The following is a 22,715-nucleotide window of genomic DNA, read 5'->3' as shown; positions in this document are numbered from 1 at the left end:
TCGCTTTCGCTTCACATTTTTTGGCTTCGAGATGTGCTCAGGCAGCCCAGAAAAGAGCCGAAGAAGTGGGCCGGGAACAAGCATCCATTTCGCGCGAGGAATCAATATTTCTTTGTTACCCACAACATGCTTGTAGTGTTTCAAAATGTCGTCGTCCTCAAAGTGGAGTTCACACACTTTTGATTTGTTTGTGAGGCGTTTGTCTTTCCGGTGTAGCATGCGTTCCCAACTTTTGAACTCTCCAGCGTCTCGCGGCGGTGCGAAAAAAAATGGTGACCAGCGGCATCGTGTCTTAGGCCGCTGGAGCAGCCGGGGGCAATACAGCACGGCATAGGGAACTTCTTGCTATCATGAGACGCGGGAATGCTTCTTCAAGAAGCTTTTCAAGAGGGCAAATCACGACACATCACACAACACCTACAAAACGGAGAAGGATAACGGCAGACGATGCAGCGCAACCAACATGAAACCAGAAGTGAAAGCAGAAGTCATGTTTCAAGTTCATTACCAGAAACGCATTTACAACACCTAGCTCAGATATGACAAATTTTCATAAAGAGGCTCAAAATTAAGAACTGTGAAATAACAACTTCTCAATATTGAAACCGGAAATCTACCAGAAATGGAGCAATTTCTATCAGAAACGAAACAAAAAGTGACGAAAGACACGATTGCAGCGCCGCTAGTTCGCGTGACCACCACTTCGGCCATCTCCCGAGCGGAGCTGGGAAACTAAAGTATGTTTAGTAGTAGTAGTAGTAGTAGAAACATTTATTTCGAAGGGAAAGAAGTAGTTGTCGAAGACTTGGGCGGCGGATGGAGAACTCATTTCAGAGCCCCTGTGGCCTGTGCTGCTGCCCTTGTCTGCTGTACCAGGCTGCGCTGGGTTGTCAGGTCCGAGCTGGACAGAGAGGCCTCCCACTGCTCCTTCGTTTGAAGTGTTCGTAAGTGTATGGGTTTATCCCCCGTGCACCCCCACGTAACATGGAAGGTGGTGGGGTGACCATCGCACCATGGGCAGGTAGGTCTGTAGCGTTCTGGAAACAGAATGTGATATTTATACAGGTTGGGGAAAGTGTCCGTCTGGAGTTGTCTCCAGTCGCGGGCTTCCTGCGCAGTAAGTTGTCTATGTGGTGGTGGTAGGAACTGGCGCATGAGGCGTTGATGATGGAGCCTAATATTATAAACTGTTGACATTGGTTGAAGTAGTGCGTGGTCGGGGGAGATTGTGTTTTGATCCGCTCGGATAGTGTAACCTCGAGCTAGACCGTCAGCTATCTCGTTCCCTTCCAACCCAGAGTGTGCGGGGGTCCAAGTGATCTGGTGTTTAACGTGAGTCTTTGATCCTGGCCTGCTTTGAACAAGGTGGAGCAGTCTTTTATGGATTCTTCCTGCTAGGAGGAGCCGACAAGCCGCCTGCGAGTCGGTGATAATATGAAGGGATTGGTTGATAGCATTCCCGTGTTGTATGGCGAGTGCTATCGCAGCCACTTCTGCTTCCATGACGGAGCAGTTTGATATGGTTAGACTTGTGATTTCTTGATGATTGGATCCCACCACAGTTGCTACCGCTGCATGTCCATTGGGAGGTCCGTACAAGGCTCCATCTACGTAAACGGCCCTGCCGCTTCTTCCCATTGTCCGTCCTATGTAGTTCACTCTTGCTGTTCTTCTGCCTTCGCAGGAGTGGGACGACATGTTCTTTGGGATGGGAACTACGTGCAGGCGTGCTCTGTCTTCTGTTGGAATGTTAGTGGTAGAGTGTATAACGCGTAAGTCCGCTGGGTAGCCGACTCGCTGAAGTATTAGTCTACCCGTTTCCGTCTTGAGTAGGCGTTCCCGCTGAGATAGGAGAACTGCTTCTTGGATTTCGTCGAAAGTGTTATGCGCTCCCAGAGCTTCAAGCTTGTGGTTGGCGGTATATGGTGGGAAGCCTAGTGCAGTTTTAACAGCAGTCCTAATGATTGCATCAATTGTGGTTCGTTCTGCTTTAAGGAGTGGAAGATATGGAAGGCCGTAGGACAGTCGGCTGATGATTAGCGCTTGAACCAATTTCATGGTGTCTTGTTCCTTCATGCCTTTACGGGTTCTTGCCACGCGCCGTATCATGCGCGATACTTGTGTGGCCGACATTTTGAGTAGTTTGATGGCGTGTGTGGCCTTGCGGTCAGATTGTAGCCAAATGCCGAGTATTCGGATGAGTGATACTTCTTGGATGAGTATCTCCTTGAAGTTTAATGTGGATGGGGTCTTGGGTCGTGTAATTGTACCCCTTGATACGAATTACTTGGGATTTCACCGGAGAGCATTTCAAGCCACACTGGTGTGCTGTTGTTTCAACACAAGTGGCGGCTTGTTGGAGATAGTGCTCCTGCTCCGCGAGGGAGCGTGTCCTTGTCCACACCGTGATGTCGTCGGCATATAAGGTGAACCCTATGTTGGGTATGGCCTGTAATGCCCTAGCGACTCTGGTCATGGCGATGTTAAATAGGAGGGTTGATATAATTGACCCCTGCGGTTTGCCTTTGTTAGGCATAGCCTGTGGGTAAGATCGTGTTTTTCCCATGCCTATGGTGGCCGTTCGGTTTGACAGAAACGTTCGGACGTATTCATATATGCGCTCGCCGCAGTTGATGTTAGATAGCTCCTCGAGTACGGCTTGGTGCGATACGTTATCAAAGGCGCCTTTGCGGTCGAGTGCCATGATTAGATGTTCCCCGCCTCTTGGTATGTATGAGGTCAAGACCTCCTCTCGGATGAGTAGGAAGGCGTCCTGTGTGGATAACCCCGATCTGAAGCCGATCATGGATGGGTGAAAGAGGTTGTTGTCTTCAATGTAATTTTGGAGGCGTTTCTGTATTACTCTTTCTTAGAGTTTGCCCATACATTATGTTAATGAGATGGGTAGCAGGGCATCGATTGTTGGTCGCTTCCCTGGTTTGGGTATGACTATGATCTCGGCATGCTTCCACTCTGGTGGTAAGATGTTCTTTTGCCACAGAGAGTCGTTGATATATTGGGTTAGCTTTTCGATTTGCTCCTTTCTGAGTTTGCGGATCATGGCGTTGCTAATTTTGTCAGCGCCGGCTGCGGTGTTCTTGGTGCAGGCTCGTGCGGCTGCGTATACTTCTGATTCGGTTATGGGGGCGTCCAGCTCTTTGTTGGCGCGTCCTGCGTATCGCTGTGTGCATGGAGGAATAGTCGTCCCAGTTGCACCAATGTATTTGTCTTGTAATGCTTTTAATAAAGCTCCATCCTCGCCTGGGAAGGTGTGAGCGATGCGTTTGAGAGTTCTGTTTGCTTCAGATTTCGATTTTGCGGGATCAATTAGGTTCCTTAAGACGGTCCATGTTTTTGAGGTTCCTAATGTCCCTTTGAGAGATGCACAGAACTGGTGCCAATTTTGGTGTGCCAAATCAGTGGCGTAGTTTTGCGCCTCTTCCGTGATGTTTGCGATTCGTAGGCGTAGTTGCCTGTTTAGTTTTTGACGTTTCCACCTTCGTATTAATCGGCGACGTTGCTGCCATAGCTGAATGAGGTGTGTGTCGACTTCTGGAGTTTCTGGAGTACGTTGTATAGTCTCCGTGGTCTCTTCGTGTGCCTTACAGATACCGTCAGTCCATTCTGTGATAGATGTGATTTTTTGACACTTGTCTGTGGTGATTGCAAGGAATTGGGTCCAATCAGTGATTCTTGCTATGCCAAGATTTCTTCTGATTTTTTGTAGTTGAGATAGAGGTGCTTATGATGCAATGGTCGCTCCCAAGGGTCTCCCACAGGTTGGACCACGTAGCTTCTTTGACATTTTTGACTATGGTGAGGTCGGGGCATGTGTCGCGGGTGACGCTGTTTCCCTTCCTTGTTGGGTATAGCGGATTGGTGAGGAGTTGCATGTCCAGCACAGTGAGTGCATTAAGGATGGAATCTCCTCTGTGTGAATTTGAACGGTACCCCCATTCTGTGTGGGGGAGTTAAAGTCGCCTACAATGACCATTTGGTTTGGTTCTGCGAGTTTGTAGGCTTCTGTGATGATGTTGGTGAAATCTAGCCTCATGGGTTTAGGCTGTTTATAGATGTTCGTTATGAATGTACTCTTCCGGCCCCTTTTGTTCGGAACAATCTCAACAACGAGGTGCTCGATGTCCGGGTCCGGAAGGGTATGTTCGATGGCTGTAATGTTCTTTGCTACGAGGATGGCCACCGTAGGCATGCGAGGTTGACAGATTGTGTAATATCCTGATAGGCATGGGGTCTTCTCGGTGCCTATCTCTTGCAGGCATATTACGTCCGGTTTGATTAGTGTATTGGCTATGAACTGTTTCAGTAGGCCTTGTTTTCGTTTGTATCCCCTACAGTTCCATTGCCAGATTTCGAGGTTTTCGTTTACGGCTGTACGGGGGTGTCTCGCCATATTAAGCAAATGTAGAGGCGCTCGCGTAGCTGGTCTCGCTACCGAGAGAGTCTGTGCGGTGCCTCATTTTGGACGGCCCTGCTTCCGTGATGGCGCACCTTTTACGGTTTCGGTGGGAGTGGAGCTCCTGTATGAGTTGTTTCATGTGTTGCATCATCCGTTTTTTCTGATTCCCGGATGGCCTGATGCATTTCTGCTACGATCTGGACTTTGTGAATCTGCACTGCGTGTTCAATCTTATGGTGAGGAAGTTGAATGACTTCAGGTGTGATTATAGTCTCAAAGTCATCGTTCCGTTGTGTTGGCTGTGGTGCTTGTGGCACTGGGATTTGTTCGCTTTGGGTGTTCGTGCTGCGGCTTTGCGTGAATTGTTCGAGCTGTGCTTGCGTTCGTGCTATTGTAGCGCTTTGTTCTGCAAGCTGTTTGTTTTGTTTGGCAATCATGGCTTGGAGTTGTGGAACTCTGGGGTCAGCTAGTGGGGTATGTTGCTTAAGCCTCTCTGACCAGCTCACCCGTTCGTCCTGTTCTTGCTCCATTGGCCGTGGCCTCTGCTGCGGCGACCTGTGGCTCGACGTTGAGTGGTTGGCGCCTCCCGGCACATGGGGGGCTTGCTTCTGCTTCGACGCCAGCTGCGTGTCATGTTGCTGCGTCAGCCGCGGCGGTGTAATCGGACGCTGCGGGGGTTGCAGCTCCCGCGATCCGGCGTTGGCCGTGGCCTTGGACTGGTTCGGCGCGTGACTCCTCGTTGCGCACTCGTTGCGTTGTTTGCTTGCGGCCCGCGTTCTGCTGGCGCTTCGGGTGTCGGCGACGTTGCGATGTTGAGTGGACCCGTCTTGGTCCTCGGAGCTGAACCACCGTTCTCTGTTTTGCGTTTGTGACGCGTCCTTGCGGGAGACGTGTCTCTTTTGCTGTTCTTGTGGCTTGTTTGAACGGGCCGGCTTGAGGCGTTGATGGCATTCATTGCTGCTGGTGACGTGCGGGCCTCCGCAGAATCCACACTTGGGCTGGCACGTGTTGTCTTCCGGGGGGCTCGGCATTCCGCAACTTCGGCATATTGACAAATTTGGATTTGGGCAGACGTCCGGTCTGTGCCCTGCCTGCATGCAGTATTGGCAGAAGTGTCGTGCAGGCCTGTACTGGTAGCAGGGATACTCGCAACCGCCGTGGTACACGAGCTTCGGCAGGTTCGGGCCGTCCATCGTAAGGAGGGCAGTCGTTGAGGACCCCAGAATCCTGGCGTCAAGGATCTTGATTCTAGTATCTCGGGTCCAAAGGCCTTGCATCAGCGTTTCGCGTGTGTTGCGGGGGTCCAGCCCATGTATAACCGCACGTAGCAGTTGGGGAGAGAACGGAACGTAGGCCCGCACTGGATAAATTTTGTTGCCGAGCGTTAGGTGGGTAAGCTGACGGAGTGTCGCTGCCACGTCTTCATATTGAGTACTGACCACGATAATGTTAGAGCCCAGGTGTGGCCTTATGATGTATTTTCCTTCAATGAGGGTTGGTTGTGGGCAGGAGTGGGTGACGGCTGCTGCGATGACGTGGTTGGGAAACTCTCTTAGGTTGAGCCCTCTTGTGGGACGAATGACGATTTTGATGTCTCCTTTAGGCAAAGGAGGGAGTCTTGGCCGGCGAGCCGGGCCTTGTTTACGGGTTTGCTCCGAGGGGTTGTTGAAAAAAAGTGTAGCCACTCACGGGTTGGTTGGCGTCTGTGATGTTCTCTTGTTTGCGGGCCGCTCTACGGAGCTTCTTCGCCCGGGTTTTGCTGATGGCGTATTCCCATGCTGGGTCGCTCGGCCCTGGGTCTTCGGCCGAAGGCTGGGGTCCGTGGTCGATGAAGGATTCATAGTTAGCGGCGTCGGGTTCTGGGGTCTCGTCCATGGAGTCGTAGTCCTCGGGGAGGGGTGCGTCCACGAACGCTTGATGTGAAATACCGCTGGATGTGCCGGCTTCACCGTGTGCACTTCCGGTGGCCATGGTGGTGGTTGTGGTCCCCGTGGGCAACGAGTGTGACTCGCTGGGGCCGGCTGGGCAGGCAGCTGCGTTGGCCATATGATGTGCTGACGTGCGTCGCTGCTCCGCCGTGCGCCGCCAAGGCGGCGGTAGGCTTAGTGCGGCGGCGTCGCGTCGGAGGTCTTCGTAAGTCGCTTGTACAAAAACAAGGGGCACTCACGGGCAAAGAAGTCGTCGCAGAGGTTTCTTAGGTGTTCATGAAGGCCCGAGGTAGAAATTTCGGGCACTATAAAGAGGTAAGTTGGTGAACAAAGTAGGAAATGCGCAGAGCCCATGTGAAGCGCGTCCGCTTCGCTCGGCTCGCAGTCGCGTTCCCCCAATTACGTCTAAGCACGTTGAGTATGGTGGCTAGCCACCATAGAATTTCTCACTAGAAACTCTTTGGCTAGCCACCATAACGCTAACACCCCCAGTGGATTGGCTTGGCTTGCAACGTCTCTCTTTTACCGCTGGTTTACCATTCCGTTTGTCACAATCATAGAGTTAGTAGAACAACTCTAGAGGAAAAGCTGGGCCGGAAAAGTGGGAACCCCTAGGGCGCCGCCCTGTCGCTACTGGTCATTGTGGCCAGCGCAATTACTATTGAAAGGGCTGAAAACAAGTACAGGTCACCTTATGCTTTGTCATCTAAAAACGCATACCTGATGGCTTTATGAAGGTGGTGCGTTAATATTAAGTTTACAGAAAGCGATCGCTAGGTCCTTGACTTATGTAAATCACGATGTACGCATTCATGCAATAAAGGATGACGCGAATTTCGGTTTCGAATCTGTTTTTTGGATGCGTAGTAGTTTCGTACAGTTTAGGTTCGACATGCGATCGCGCGTCGACATCGGACGCTATGGCACACTCGTGCCTTATGTGCCACCGAAGCCCCGAAGTGGTCTGGCATATACCTTCACATGTAAGTAAACGAATGTATCTCCTTGTTGAGAATATCACGCGAGTAGGCAGCTCTTGCGGTGCATCACAATCGTTTGAGAAGCGTCAGAGTAGAGCATTTTTCTACATGCGGAGCGCTGTTTTTATTTGCAGGTTTCCCTTCAGTAGGAAATTGCTGGACAGGTGGACCAGCGCACCGGAATTGTACTGGCGAAGCCACAAGCAACTCAAAGAATCTGTTTAATTGTTGCACTTTGAACAATCATGCTTCTACAAAGGCCTCAGCAGAAAAACAGCCTGATGCCGACTATTTCTGTGCCACGAAGTAATCAAGAGGCGAGTGCCTAATGAGGACGAAATCGAGTGCATCGATACTTAGAACGACAGAAAGCTGAGCTAGTTGGTAACGATTCATTATGCAAAACAGAGGTGAGGCGTGCAGACAGGACACAAGAGTAGAGAAGTGGGCGGCGCTCGTGTTGTTTGCTTGTAAATACTCTACTCTTGTGTCCTGTCTGCACGCCTCACCTCCGTTTTGCATAACGAGTGCATCAACCCACATATTAATAGCGTAGGCGTTTTATTAACTGTGCAATATTTTCAACACTACCTTGCATGCCATTTCATGTGGAATATCTTTTCTGGTCACAAATTTGTGCAGCGAATCTATTTGCATGATCGACTCCAGGCCTGTGGGACCGTTCACTTGCACTTGATGCTGAGTCTTTTACATGTATCCATAAACTGCAGATATGCACATCAGATCCCTGCGAGCATTTTCAAAATTCAATTATTTTAGACAACAGGCACATATGCAATACTGACACAATACCACTAAGCAGCTGGGACACATTTTTGTTGACCATACTCGCAGGTAAAATAAGTAGATCATGTGGACAGCTCCAGCTCATTTTCGTTGAATCAGTGTGTACAAGGGGTATGCAAAAATAATTTTTTTCTCGCGCACCGATTATTTTTCTGTATAAGAAAGAGAACCCACCACGTTAGTGTAACATATCTTGTACATCACACTAATATGTGCTTTAATTTACCAAGTGAGATGAGAGACCTTTATAGCTCATTCAGTCATATCACCCAGACGTCATACCCAGACGCGTTCAATACCTTTGGCGAGGTCGGACGCTGCCGGGGAACTTCGCCTACATGCACGCAAAAAGTCGCAAGATCTCTGGAGTTCAGGTGCCTTCAACTGCCGATTATGTAAACTGGACCCCACGCTACGGCTACAACTGCCATCTAGCCTTTCCCGCGGCGAAGCAACCTTGCTGTACCGCTTGTGGCTGGGACTAGCGTTCACAAGCTCATACTCCTCTCGTTTGGGAATGGCCGAGAGCCCGATGTGCGATTCCTATGGGTGCGAGGAGACAATCGAGCACCTATTGTGTACCTGCCCCCGCTACGATGTACAACGCCTCTCTCTGCGGGAAACTTTGCACCGACTGGACCGTTCACCAAGTCAAAGATACTCGGACCGTGGCCACACCCGTCACTGGCACAAAAAGCGAATCGTGCATTACTGCAATACTTGAAGTGCACCGGTTTAAGAGATCGTTTGTAGTGTCCCTGTGTATATGTGTCCCTCCCACACGCACTCAGTGCTTGTTCTCTCCCTTTTTCCTCTTTCTATTCCTTTTTCCTCCACTCCCAGTGTAAGGTAGCAAACCGGATGCTCTTCTGGTTGACCTCCCTGCCTTTCCTGTCCTTGCTTTCTCGCTCTCTCTCTCAGTCATATCACACTGCAAGCTGCATTCATCAATCTTCAATTGGACTTCGCAAATCTTTAATGAAACATGTTTCCCTTTTATGCAGATATGCAATGACAAGCCCTTCCGTTTGTTCCAAAGGTAAAATTTAAGCTCTAAATTAAAGAAGACATTTCTAGTCAGGAACAAGCAAAAATGGCGAATGCAGAGTATCAGAAGCCCAAGGTACAGAAATTATGAGAAGTGTCAAATTATTTCAAGGAAAGAGTCGTATTTGAAAATACAAGACTCTTTAGTGGAGGTCAAGCAAGTCAATATAGGTAGAATACTCAGCAAAATTATGCGAGTGAGGGGATGTCAAACAATGGGTCAGGAAATGCGTTGTTTTTCTGCAAAACAAAAGCTGATTGCCATTACATAAGTCAATTTAGCATCATGAGACTGCTGCTTGATAAATTCAGAAATAAACCAAAAACAAGACACGCAAAAATAAAAAGAAACTATTTCATGGTGCTCTCTCCACACTGGGATAAATAAAAACACATCACAACTAATGTGGACATATCAGTCGCCTTGTGAAACACTAAAGGAAAAATTCAGTTTCGAGCTATGGCACATGCCGCATAGATGCGAGGGGCCTTGCACTAATAGTGATAGTTACCACTGCATTTAGAAATTGAAAGCGTTCTTGCAGACAAGGATGATTCTTTATATTTTTGGCTACCACTTCAAATGCCTCCACCAAGCGTTACAATGCTGCACGCAGCCATACTAAGGATCTCTCAGCAACACCTGCAGGTAAAAAGCAGTCAAAGTGCTGGTGTGTACTGGACACTATGCTTGAAAACTTTTAGGCAAGAGGAGTGCAAGAAGAGTGCAAGAAGCAGACATAACAACTGCAATTATTTCCATAATTCCCCATTTGAATGGCCTTTTCTTTTTGCTTAGACAATGCCTACGCCTAGCCACAGCAGCTCCCTCATGCAGATTCTGCAAGCCAAGAGGCCGGTGAAGCAAATGCAGGTAAGAGGCAAGAAGCAATAGCACTGGTATCGACATTCATCTAATTTCTTTTTTTCTTTCGTTTAGGCAGCCAGCACACCTCGAACAGCCACCTTGACTGCGGGTGTGTCACCCTAGTCGCCAAGGAAACATTTGAGGGAAGCGACAGGCAATGTGAACAGCCACTTCTCCATGTAAACGATACTCTTTCTCTCGGATGACTCCTACACCTCGCCACGCCAGCACACTTGTGCACAAAGATGCCGTGGAGGCACGTGCAGGTCAGAGGCAAGAAGCAGTGGTACTGGTGTCGACATTCACCCAATTTTTTTCTTACACTGAGGCAGCCAGCACACCTCGAACAGCCGCCTTGACTGCGGGTGTGCCAGGAGATTCCTGTTGTACATATGCTCATAATAAACTTCAGTAACCTTGAACTTGGTAATAAACTTGAAGGCAAATGGGACATCGATGCATTGTTTTTTTGAACATTTATTGTACGCATTGTTACGTATTCGACGGCTAGACGCCGAGGGCGGCAAGACGACCGGCCCAGGGAACAGGCGACCAACGCAGCGCCAGGAAGACAATCACCTTTATTCAGTCGGCGACGCGCTTTTTGAGCGCTAGGCAGCCAATCAGGGAGTGGCAAAATAAAGAAAGATATCATGGCAAGCGGGGCAATCTGATCGGTAGATTGCAACGGAGAGTGCGACCAGCACTGCGAATGTTACAGCTCGGCCAAAGCTACCCTTTTCGGAAGGCGTTCAAGAGGATGACGCTTCTTGAACAACTGAAGACGGGTACAGGAGGGCAACTAGCGTGTCCAAGCACAGCACTGAAGCGTTCGCAAGATCAGATTGTCCTTGCGCTTGGAAAAGCGCGTTGAGGCGCTCGGTGGCAGAGGCGGGCAAGTTGAGCTGGACACCGCAGTAATGGTGGAGAAGGCACCAAGCGTCTTGAGGCTCGAACAACAGGCCCGTGGAGAGGGGTTGAGACGTCCAGGAGGAGGTGACGCTCATATTTAGCACTGCTCGCCGAGTGCCGGAAGGCTGCCGAGCACGTAGCGACAAGGGGCCGCAGACCTCTGGAGTAGGGTTCATTCGTCAGGCGGTACGACGGGATCTGAAGAGGCATTCGGAAGAGCGGAAGAAACGCAGTAACAACGTCAGAAGTAACCTCGCGTCCATGTTTAGGAAAGCCCGGCAGTTGAATTCACTGGGAGCAGAACACGCGAAGACGGAACGCGAGAATAAAAAGACTTGCATTTACTGGCATGCACACGAGAAAAAAAAAATAAAGAGAAAGGAAACTAGGGAATGCGGCTAAGGCAGTCAGCATTTGCATGGCGTTTGCCTTTCTTTTGCCGCATTAGAAAATCGAACTGTTGGAGCGCTAGACTCCACCTCATCAAGCGACCATTTTTGTTTGACATTTGGTTTAACCACACCAAGGGGGAATGATCGGTTTCGAAAATAAAGGAAGAACCTTTCAAGTAACACGAGAGCTTTTCGAGAGCCCACACTAGGCAAGCGCATTCTTTTTCTGTTGTGCTGTAGGCTTGCTCGCGTGACGTTAGCTTTCGACTTGCGTAGACAACAGGGTGTTCCTCGCCTGTTTCGTTCACCTGACTTAAAACAACGCCCATTCCGTGGTCACTGGCGTCACACTGAAGAAAGAGAGAGAGTAATCTGGTGCCGCGAGAACCGGTGCGCTGACAAGAATCTTTTGGATCGCAGCAAATGCGTCCTTACGCGCCGTATTCCAACGCACAATAGTAGGCTCGGTCTTGCGCAGAGCACCTGTAAGAGGACTAGCGATATGTGCGAAGTTCGGAATGTAGCTTCTGTAATAGTCAGCTAAACCCAAAAAGGAACGCAAGTTGGTCTTTGATTTTGGCAAAGGAAAGCTAGTGATGGCCTCAACTTTAAATTCGGAAGGGCGTCGCTTCCCTTGGCCAACGACGTGTCCCAAGTAGTGGACTTCAGTGTTTGCAAGACAGCATTTACTCAGTTTGAGAGTCAAGCCTGCTTCGCGGATTCGAAGGAATACCTGCTGCAGATGGTCCAAATGCTGTTTCGAAGTGCTCGAGAAAACAGCGATGTCATCGAGGTAGGGCGCAGCGAAAGACTCGGTGCCCATGAGCACTTGATTCATTAGTTTTGAAAATACGAACGGTGCATTCTTGAGGCCGAAAGTGAGCACCAGAGGGCGATATGTGCCTGTCGGAGTCATGAAAGCGGCGAGCTTACTGGCGTTCTCTGTCAGTGGCACGGTGGCACTTGCCAGAAGCCGCGTACCATATCTAACGTAGAAATGTACTGTGCCGCGGAAACTTTCTCGATCAAGGCTTCAACATTAGGAATGGAAAACGTCTTCGTTTTTGTTATCGCATTCAGCTTACGATAGTCAATACAGGGTCTGGGTTCCTTGCCCGGACTTTCTACGATAAACATCGGTGACACGTATTCGCTTTCCCCTGGCACAATTAAACCCAGTTTCAACATGTTGTGAACGGAATCGTTCATAGCTATCATGACAGGGCGAAAATCTGTGCATCCTTGTACGGAAGGGTTAGTCAGATGTCAACTCAATGTCGTGTTCCACAAGGTTTGTCCTACCGGGATAGGGACTGAACAAATCGCTGAAGTTGTGTACGAGCTCTTTTAAGTCCTTTTTTTCCTCGATTGTTACAGAAGCTTGTTTAGTGACAAATTCGAGTATTTCTTCCGTTGACGGGGAAGAGCAAGGGGTCAGTACTTGAGGGTCTGGAACATTTCTTTCCTCTGGTTCGTTTAGGACGATGCTCAGGGTCTCCATACGTTCGATAGATGGCTTCATTAGATTGCAGTGGTAAATTGTCACGTCGCTGCGTTTACCGGGCGTCGTTACCAGGTAATTGGTGTCTGAAAGCTTTTGCTTAACCGTGACCGGGCCATCCCATGCTACTTCCAGTTTGTTTGCCTTCGACGACTTCAAAATTAGCACTTTATCGCCTTCCTTGAAGGCTCGAGTGCGTGCAGATCTGTCGTAATACACCTTCGCGCGTTGCAGCGCTTCTGCCATGGTTATCTGCGCCAATTCTTGCGATTCACGAAGGCGTTTCAACAAGGCGAGCACGTACTCGACAACAGATTTGTCTACAAATTTGTCTTCCCACTTTTTCTTTAGCAAGGTAAGCGGGGAGCGAAGCGCTCGACCATAAACAAGTTCCGCAGGGGTGAATCCAGTTGATTCGTGAGTGACTGAGCGCAAAGAGCATTGCGGGAACAGCTGTGTCCCAGTCGGTGCCCTTCTCGAAGCAGAGCGCACGCAGAATGCGCTTAATTACCGAGTGAAGTTTTTCAACTGAATTGCTTTGCGGGTGGTAGACAGCTGTGGTGAATGGATATGCCACATTTCCGCAAGAATGTCATGGTAAGCGCGCTTGTAAACACAGAACCTTGGTCGCATTGGATTTCACTGGGAAATCCGATTCTGGCAAAGATGCCGAGTAGCGCGTTGACTACAGCTGTGGAGCTTAATTCCTGTAACACCACTGCTTCCGGGAACTTCGTGGCAGGGCAAATGAGCGTTAGCAAGGATTTGTTGCCCGCCGATGTGACTGGTAAAGGACCAACGATGTCCACTACCAATCTGCGAAAAGGTTCGCCAATCAAAGGCACTCGGACCAAAGGCGCCTTGAATTTTTCGTTTGGCCGTCCGGTCCTTTGGCAAACGTTGCAAGAACGTACCCATTGCTCAGATTCCTTGAAGCACATCGGCCAGTAGTAGTCGTTCAGTAATCTGCTCTTAGTTTTATTTATCCCTAAATGACCAGCCCAGCTATTGCTATGAACCAGATAGAGAAGTGCAGCACGATACTTCTGGGGAACTACCAGCTGTTCGAAAGAGCGGCCTTTCTTGTTTTTGAATGTTCGGTACAAGAGGCCGTCTTTTACAGTGAACGATACTGCTCCCTTTTGGTGCCGTCTTGACCTTTCCCAGCACGTTTGCAGTGACTCGTCGTTCGCTTGATCCGTTTTGAGAACGCTTTTGTCTATTTTCGCAAGAAGTTGAAAGCTATCACTGACTGGGCTTATCGTTCCGTTTCCGGGCGCGGAAGCGACCGGGGTGTTATCAACGAATGGTGCGGCTGTAACGGCTTCGCTCGTTGCGGCAGCTTGTGACGAATCACCTTGCTGTGGAACGTCGACGGCACGAGTAGCGTTAGTAGCTTGCGCTCTTGTGTGGGACCTTGTGACGACCATTACAGGGTTCGCATGTAGTTCCATTCCGGCGTTTTGTAAGAACCTCATTGAACTGTTAGAAAAAAATATAAGGGATTCTTTGCGGCAGCTTGTCTGAAACAGCGGCTTCAGTTTGAAATTTGCCGAAGGCGCCCGTCATTTCAACTTTGGCTACCGGCAAGCACTTCGTGTCGGGCTTTAGTGCCCGACGCACGCATACACACGATCCGGTAAAGTCTTCGGGCTTAACAAACGACGGGTGGACGATGTCAAATGTAGCTCCTGTGTCACGTAGAACCTTGCAACTGACGCCATTCACCGTCATGTCATAGGTGTAAGGCAAGAGGAAATCGCTCTCTTCAGTTAGCAAGTTAACGGACACGGTTGCTTGTCGGCACCCTACTGCGATATGGCCTGGCTGTTGGCATTTGTGACAGACTAACGGTCGTTTTTCTTCGAACTTGGAACTTTTTGGTTCACTCGAGTTGACCGCATGCACTTGGGCGGGAACGTTCTCGGATTTCCCTTGGTTGCTTTCTCTCTCCGCTTTCTGAAACTTTTTGAATGCTCCCGATGGTTTCTTTTGCACTTCTGAAGTTTGCATTCTGCGGGAACAGTATTCGTCAGCCAAAGTGGCTGCCATTTGCAACGTATCTTCGTTTGACTTGTCCTGAATCTACAGGCGCATTTGCTCCGGAATAGACGCGTAGAATTGCTCTAGCGCGAACACTTTAATCAGACTTTGCTTGTTCTCGTATGCGTTGGCACTTTTAAGCCATTCTTCCAACAAGCTCATCGATGTATAGGCGAATTCCGAGAATGACCCCCCCTTGACTACGCCTCGTGTTACGAAACTTCATCCTTAAGGCTTCTGTAGACAAGCTGTACCTTCGCCTCAGCTGAAGCTTTACTTTACTGTAGTCGCGCGCATCTTCCTCTGGCATTCTCGCGATTACGTCCGCTGCTTCGTTTGGAAGCAATGTCAAGAGGCGTTGCGACCAGGTTTCTTCTGCAAGTGCTGCTCTAGTACACGTCCTCTCAAAGTTGACGAGGTACAAAGTGATGTCGCTACCAGCCCTGAAAGGTTGCATGTAACCGCGCATGTCGAAACTGTCAGTTCGTTCAAGGCTATGCAGCTGCATCTCTTTTAACTTCAGTTCTATCTCTCTTTCTTTTAGCTGTTGGGAAATTGTCTTCCAACATTCCTCGACTTCGTCGTCTTTCGCTCCGCATTTGGATATTGCTTCAATTATTGCAGGTTTACGCATCGACTTCTGTACAGGGATACCTAACTCTTCTGCTAGCAACACTAGGTTGGGCTTCGTTAACGATGCGAGGTTCATGACTGCTGAGAACAAGTGCTAGTCTTACACGTACTAATATTTAGCAAAGTCAAAAGCCTCGACTACCAAGAAAATGCCGCTAATGCTCCCAATGAAGTCAAGCAAGCCGTGCTGTCACCAAACCGGACGCCAAGGCCACCGCCGACGTGCGCTCCATCCGCTGTCCGCAGTCCGCTGCCACCAGCTGTTACGTATTCGACGGCTAGACGCCGCGGCAGGACGACCGGCCTAGGGAACAGACGACCAACGCAGCGCCAGGAAGACAATCACCTTTATTCGGTCGGCGACGCGCTTTTTGAGCGCTAGGCAGCCAATCAGGGAGTGGCAAAATAAAGAAAGATATCGTGGCAAGCGGGGCAATCTGATCTGTAGATTGCAACGGAGAGTGCGACCGGCACCGCGAATGTTACAGCATACAATATATGTTATACTTTGCAGTGCTACAGAGCGTATTTTGAAGCTTCTCCCTATAATTTGCACCTTTAATTACGTATGTGTTGTGTGGCCCTCAATGCAGTTCATGTTGTAGCAGCTGCTCTGTCTGTGTATCGCACATTGGCTTAAGCTCATGATATCCACATACTTCTGTCACATACACAAAATAAAGTTCTATGTAGTCCTCAGTGTTACAACAAAAAATGAAAGTAAACAATTCGATCGTGGAATTGTGTTTATTACAGTGATTCCTATGACAGTTACTGACGAGTTGACAACTTGAACTGGTCAATCCGTCCATAGCCTCCTCCATTTTTCAAAAATAAAGGAGGCTATGATCCGTCATGGCAAGGAATTGTATACCCGCCGTGGTTGCTCAGTGACTATGGTGTTGGGCTGCTGAGCACGAGGTCGCGGGATCGAATCCCGGCCACGGTAGCCGCATTTCGATGGGGGCGAAATGCGAAAACGCCCGTCTACTTAGATTTAGGTGCACGTTAAAGAACCCCAGGTGGTCGAAATTTCCGGAGTCCTCCACTACGGCGTGCCTCATAATCAGAAAGTGGTTTTGGCACGTAAAAGCCCAAATATTATTATTATTATTAAGGAATTGTATGTATACATAAAAAGGGGGTATGTGTGTATGTTTGTAGTGGGCGGTATAGAATTAGGGCGGTACGAACATACACACCGTACCACACCGTATGTACCAACACCGTCCTCTAGACCCATTCCGTTAAGGTACCGTAACAAAGCCGTATTATGCATAAAGTTCATACAACCAACTCTGATATTATTACACACGCCAGGCGACGCGAGCTACATTTGCCATGACGCATTCGCGACTGCACCGGATGCCCTCGATATTATTCTCGTTAATCGTGCTCACTGCATCGAGGCAAAAGAAAGATCATGGGCGCAGGTGCCTTTAAAGTATCTCGACCTTGCGAGGCACTGCTGCGCGCGCCAGGGGAGCTGTCCGTGCGAACACTCCCTGGCACACACCTGCCTCGGCGGCCCCAACCTACGTACCGTTCTGCTTCGAGCTTTGATCCCCCCACTGTCCCTTGGGTGCCCTGGAGTTCCTGCGCAGCCTGCTTTATTATAATCTCAGGTGCTCTCATGAGACTTCCGTTTGTCGGTTACATGTCCCCTACAGCTGGATCAGTACTTATAATAATAAAAAAAACGATATATCGTCGCGACGATAGATCGCGAAAGCGGCTTTTGCAACACACCGCGCCCGTGCGAAGATAATTACGGAATGCCAACGAGGAATCTGACCACAGCTTCGAGCTCGTAACCTCGTCGAGACACTCCAGCAACAGGCGTGACCGCTGAAAACCGCATACCGCCGGAAACTTCAACAGGATCATCCCTCAGTTGCATAGCTGCCACCTGTACGGCCAACATGGACCACACCGTCCCGCAACATAGAATATTGAACCAACTTATAAAGCCCAAACACACGGCTGCACGCAGACATCACGACACTACAAGCGAGACGCCATGCTGCTACGGTTGCCAGATTGAAACTGACTGCTGTCACCAAGTCTAGCAAGCGTCTCAGGAGCTGGCAACCTCGGCGCGTAGCAACATGGCGGCGCTCTTGCGGTTCCCGATTTCAATACATGGGCCTACAGTGAACTAGAATACATTACAGTGACACGACCGGAATGGCGCGCCTGCTTTTCCCGCGGCCCGTTACGCTCCGGAAAGCCGCTAGAGGCGCTGCCGCTCTCTTTCATATTGCGGCGCGGACGGCTGGGCTTGCGTGGGGCACGGATAGGCATTCGTCAGCCTGCCTCTCCTGCGTTTCGCAAGACTGTTGAGAGTGGTGTGCATACGGTTGGCCTTGTGTTTTGTGCGAAGGACCTTCTCGTGCGGACCGTGTGCCCTGTGCGTCTTCGCCGCGTGCAGCCCGCGGCATGGCGAAGAGGCGGACAGATTCACACTGCTTCGCTCCGGGCTGCCGCACGGGCTACCAATGCGGGCCCAAAGCGTCGTTGTTCGCGGCACCGATCGAAAGACGACGAACTCCGCAAAAAGTGGGAGCGCAACCTTCACAGGAAGGATAAAGCTCTCACCGTAGACCAGCGTCTGCCTGCAGACGCTGGTCTCCAAGCAAGTCCAAGCACTAAGCAACAACTTGTTGACAAACTGCTTGACTCGGGAAACTTGATTGTAGCAGAAGACCTGCTTTGGACAATGCCCCAGACCATTCATCCTGTGTTGTTACTTCCAGTGACAACAGGCTTATTTTCTACATTGCCGGGTATGTTGCCCGAAAGTGCATCGTGAAATCAGGGTGTGAGGCATGCCTCACTCGTCTCTTGATGACTAAAGAGGCTGCAGAATGCTTGAACTTGGCTTCATTCACACGAATGAGAGATAATGGCGGCCTCCTCTACCCATCAAGTGTGCTTTATACGTTTGTTGTAAATTTGGAGAATGCCTTTACTGAATGCTTTAGTCTTTTGGAATTACATTCTGACAGTGTACTTGATGTTCTGGACCACATCTAGCGAAAGCAGAAGATTCAGCTTGGATGTCAAGATCATTGTGAGCAAGTTGCAGCTGAGGTTACAGCATTTTATATCACAACACGCCTACATTTTTTTCACAAAGAGCCTAAACCAGGCTAGCATCAAAACGCGTGAAGGTGCGAAGCACCTTAAATTGAGCAGGTGCTAAACATTACTCGGTGCTCTTTGAATAAATCATACTTCAGCCCTGCCTTTATCGCTTTGATTTCTTCAGCATGCAGCTGCCTACCACGTGTAGAGCGTTCCGTTTATACTGAACTGCATGCGAAAAATTTACTAGGCGATCAAGAATTTATCTGGAGGGTGAAGGTGGGCGTGAGTCGAGGGTGGGCAACCCACTAGCTAGGGTCTCCGGACCACCCTTGGAGCAGCTCAACACTGAATGAATTTGCGTGCCATTAAGAGTGTTGAGAAACTGCCCATCAAGAATGTTTGCTGCTTTTCGCTACGACGTCGTTACAAGGGCGAAGATGTAAGTTTCGCAAAATCGATCATTCATTGCCCGATTATGTCTCTGGACAGCTTGTATTAGTTCAGCACAGTGTAATTGTGTCCAATTCGCACAGATGTGGAAAGGCGATCGAATGAAAATTTTTCTACCCGCAGCCGGCGATTGCCTTGTACTCGGTTGAAAATGCGGAACGCGATGTTCGGGCTTAAATTATTTATCGGCATTTCACTACCTGAAATGTGCAAATAATAAGTAAGCGCACGTGTAAGATGAGTGTGTTTTGGTTACAGCACCGATCATTTCGAAATCTGCAATTATTGCGTGCGGAAAAGCCCCAGAAACCGTAGGCCGCCGCGCCAAAGCAGTATGAAAAGTTGCAGTGGCGCCATCTCATGGCATCAATGCGAAAACGGGCCGCCTGCGCGGAGCCGTTCTTGCCACTAGAATATATTCTAGTTCACTGTACATGGGCCCTATGGGTAGCTTGTCCTCTAGAGTCAGTATAGTAACTCTAGGGTCACAATGTATAATTTTCTACTAAAACTGTACGTAAAAAGCTGTTTTAGCTTTATTATTACACAAAACATGTTTTGTTTAACTGTAAGAACTTGTTATTGCATGTACAATTATATGAAACGTAAAAAAGTATCGCGGGTCGCTAAAGTTGGAGGACAGACGGCAAGATTCGTGCTCGCTTTGGAACAGTTTGTCCCACGGAGGAAGGAAACTAAGGAGAGGCCCTGACGTCACTCTTTGTGAAGCAAAAGTGAAGCCGGAAGTTCGCGTTGCTCATGGCGATGCTCCGCCTTTTGTGCCACCCTCCTCTCTTGTTTACATCTTTCGCGAAACCACGCCGCGCTGCGCGTGGTTTCGCGCGCGGAGCGCGCGCGCTCGCGCAACATCAGGCAGAGCACGGTGCAGGTAACACAGCGCAACAAGACACGGTGACTAACGCAAACCCGCCCACACAGCGCCTTTGCCACGGCACGAAACCTACCAGAGCAACACGTGTGAGCGCCCAAAAGGCGTGGCCATGCAGCAAAAAATAAAAAAGCAGCAAAAAAATGAGAACCTATACGTCATTTCCGCCACACTTTTCTCCTAGCGCGCAGAGGGGGTAGGGCCTCTCCTTAGTTTCCTTCCTCCGTGAGTTTGTCCATAGCCTCCTCTAAGTATAGAACCATGGAGGAAGGGGTGCACGGAGCAACGTTACTAGATTATCTAGTAACGATGGCACGGAGAGCCTTTCCTCCTCTCTGGTTTGGGCGATCCGGCGCAGATTGAAAGTATTGCTGTCGCGTGCTGCGGAACGATTTCGAGATGTTTTAGATGGTACTTCGTGAAATTTACGCCATGTCCGTTCATATAAGGTCGACAGGGCAGCCTTTGGGTGCATCAGTAACTACAGTAGGCGGAAATATCTCCTGGGGGCACAAAAATGTGACGCGCTTTATCAGCCGCGGTGTACACACATTATTAGAGAGTTTTAGCCCAACGGGTTTACGGCCAGCGGAGCGGAGCGGTCTCCACCGTTGCGCCAGCGGAGCGGCTCGCGAAAAAAGAATTTTAGCCCAGCGGATCACCCGCTCGAGCGGGGTAAAGAGCGGGGCGCTCTGCTGCCCCACCTAGTGGTTCGAATAGGAGTTACTGAGAAATGAAATTGAATTACGCTTGCTTTTATTAAGCAAGAATTGTTGAATAAAGACATATTACATGTTTTCAGTGCATTATTTGTTAATATTGTACTGAGTACTAATGTACGGGTCAGCGCGGCAGTCGCCGTCTTCGATGCAGAACTGCCGGCCTTCATGCTCGCGGCTGCCGTCTTGCATTTCCCATACAGCACGCTCGCGCGCTGCGTATTGGCGGCGAGGAGTTACGGAGTCGCCACCTATCGGAAGCGCCTCGCTGGCGTAGTATGAGGGATCACGTGGCGCGCTCCTCATAGGTTTTGCTGTCAGCGCTCACTGAAAACACCACGCGCGAGCTCTCCCGGACATTTCTGTAAGTACTTTCGAAAAAGAAAAGTTTCTTACTGTCTAAATAATAATCTTGGGCAAACTGAAAGCACACAATCGTTTACAGACGCTACCTCTTTACCGAATACGTAGTACATTGAACGCCACTGCGCGCGGTCGCAGCCATGGAGTCTCCCGAACCGGCTTCTTGCGTGAAAGGTAGATAAACGCTGAGAACAAACTATGTGAAATATGTTCTTATAGCGTTTGTATAACGAAATGGAGCGTAATAGAACGAAGACTCAATGCAGCGATCGCGCAGATTCGCAGCGACCGACTGCGCGTCTGCATGTTTGTCCGCGCACTGTATCGCTTTCTCCGGGCGCGCGTTTTCGCACCGTGCCATGAGCTTTAGGTCGCAGAATATGAGCATTTGACAATATACAAGCAACCATTGTTGCGTGGGCGCTATCACAGATGTTCAAAAATAATTTCATTGTAGAGACTTCGACGCCTGTGATGTACCGTCGCGACGATTCAATCTTTCTTCTTTTTCTAAATTCTTTGACCTTTCAGTACTATTTCTCGAGTTGCGTCGCACTGTATGTTTATCGGTGTCCTCAGCGTGCAATTTCCCGCTGCTCCTTTTTTTGTAATCCAGTGCATTAATTCATAACACAAACATGACCATATGCCATGCTTTTTTTATATGTGCTTCTTACCGCTGCCTTTCCACTCCACTGAACTTGCCAGTATCTACAGCATCGACAAGTTCACAGACCAAACCGTCATGACATTAGTCGGGCAGCGGACTCGGGCGAGCGTCTCAGTGCGCGCTTTCAGAACATTGCAGACCGGGCGCCGTAGCAGAAATCTTCCTCGCGTCTGTGCTTGCTGCATACCGGAGTTGTAGCCGATGACTGTTTTCCGGTTTTACGTTTCGCGAGCCAAGCTTCACGCGGCTTCTTGTCCTGCGGCTACGTGTGAATAAGGCTGACACCGGCCTCAAATATGTGCGTCCGGCCCTGCAGCACCGAGCAGTAGTCGACCATGTTGCGCGCCTTCAAAGGCAGCCACTACGTATTGTAGTGCTTTCAAGCGTTGTAAAGGAGACATTCGAAGCGGGAAAATTTCGCCACTAAATGAGGACCGCAGCGTACGAGGGAATTTAAACTCGTTTTCAGCTCGCTTCGGCGCGCCCGAAGCAGCCGACGCGGCCGCTATGTCCACGTGATCCCTCCTAGCACATCACGCCGACGGTGGCGCCAGCTTTTCCAGTGGTGGAGCTCGAGGCCATGGGGAGTGCTTTCCAGCGGGCGTAAACGCTGCTCCGTAAAACCGCTGGCCGCCTCAGCGTGGTGCGCATGCGCAGTCGCGTCTCCGCTCGCCCGCTCCGCTCCGCTGGCCGTAAACCCGCTGGGCTAAAACTCTATTATCAGTCGCGGTCAGTGGCGTAGCCAGAAATTTCGTTCGGGGGGCTTACTTTGTAGCTCGGCCTCCTCCTTATAGTATTTTTCGAGGGATCAAATGCATTAAACATTATTAATAGAGACGTTTAGCGCGTCCGGTATTCGGGCAAGCGCGGGCGGTGTTCCGGTTAAGCGGGGGCGTCAAGGTGAGCGGCCCGATCAGTGGCGCCAGCTGGTGGCGCAAAGCTCAACTACACAAACACAGAGCTAATTACTGTATTCTGCTTAGCTGCTGGGGTAAATTTTTGACAG

At 49.7% G+C, this 22,715-nt stretch overlaps 1 protein-coding gene across 1 annotated transcript in view; it reads right to left on the bottom strand.

Moving 5' to 3' along the window:
- The window catches only part of LOC135896037 (zinc finger protein 271-like), a 254,612-nt gene that overhangs the window by 24,401 nt on the left and 207,496 nt on the right, over positions 1 to 22,715 (bottom strand). Inside the window, exon 5 of the mRNA XM_070524623.1 lies at positions 15,723 to 15,852. Coding sequence (XP_070380724.1) covers positions 15,723 to 15,852 — 130 coding nt within the window. The remainder of the gene's footprint in view (positions 1 to 15,722; positions 15,853 to 22,715) is intronic.

Source organism: Dermacentor albipictus, chromosome 8, assembly GCF_038994185.2.
Source record: "Dermacentor albipictus isolate Rhodes 1998 colony chromosome 8, USDA_Dalb.pri_finalv2, whole genome shotgun sequence".
Taxonomy (NCBI): domain Eukaryota; kingdom Metazoa; phylum Arthropoda; class Arachnida; order Ixodida; family Ixodidae; genus Dermacentor; species Dermacentor albipictus.
This window is presented reverse-complemented; position numbering and strand designations above follow the sequence as displayed.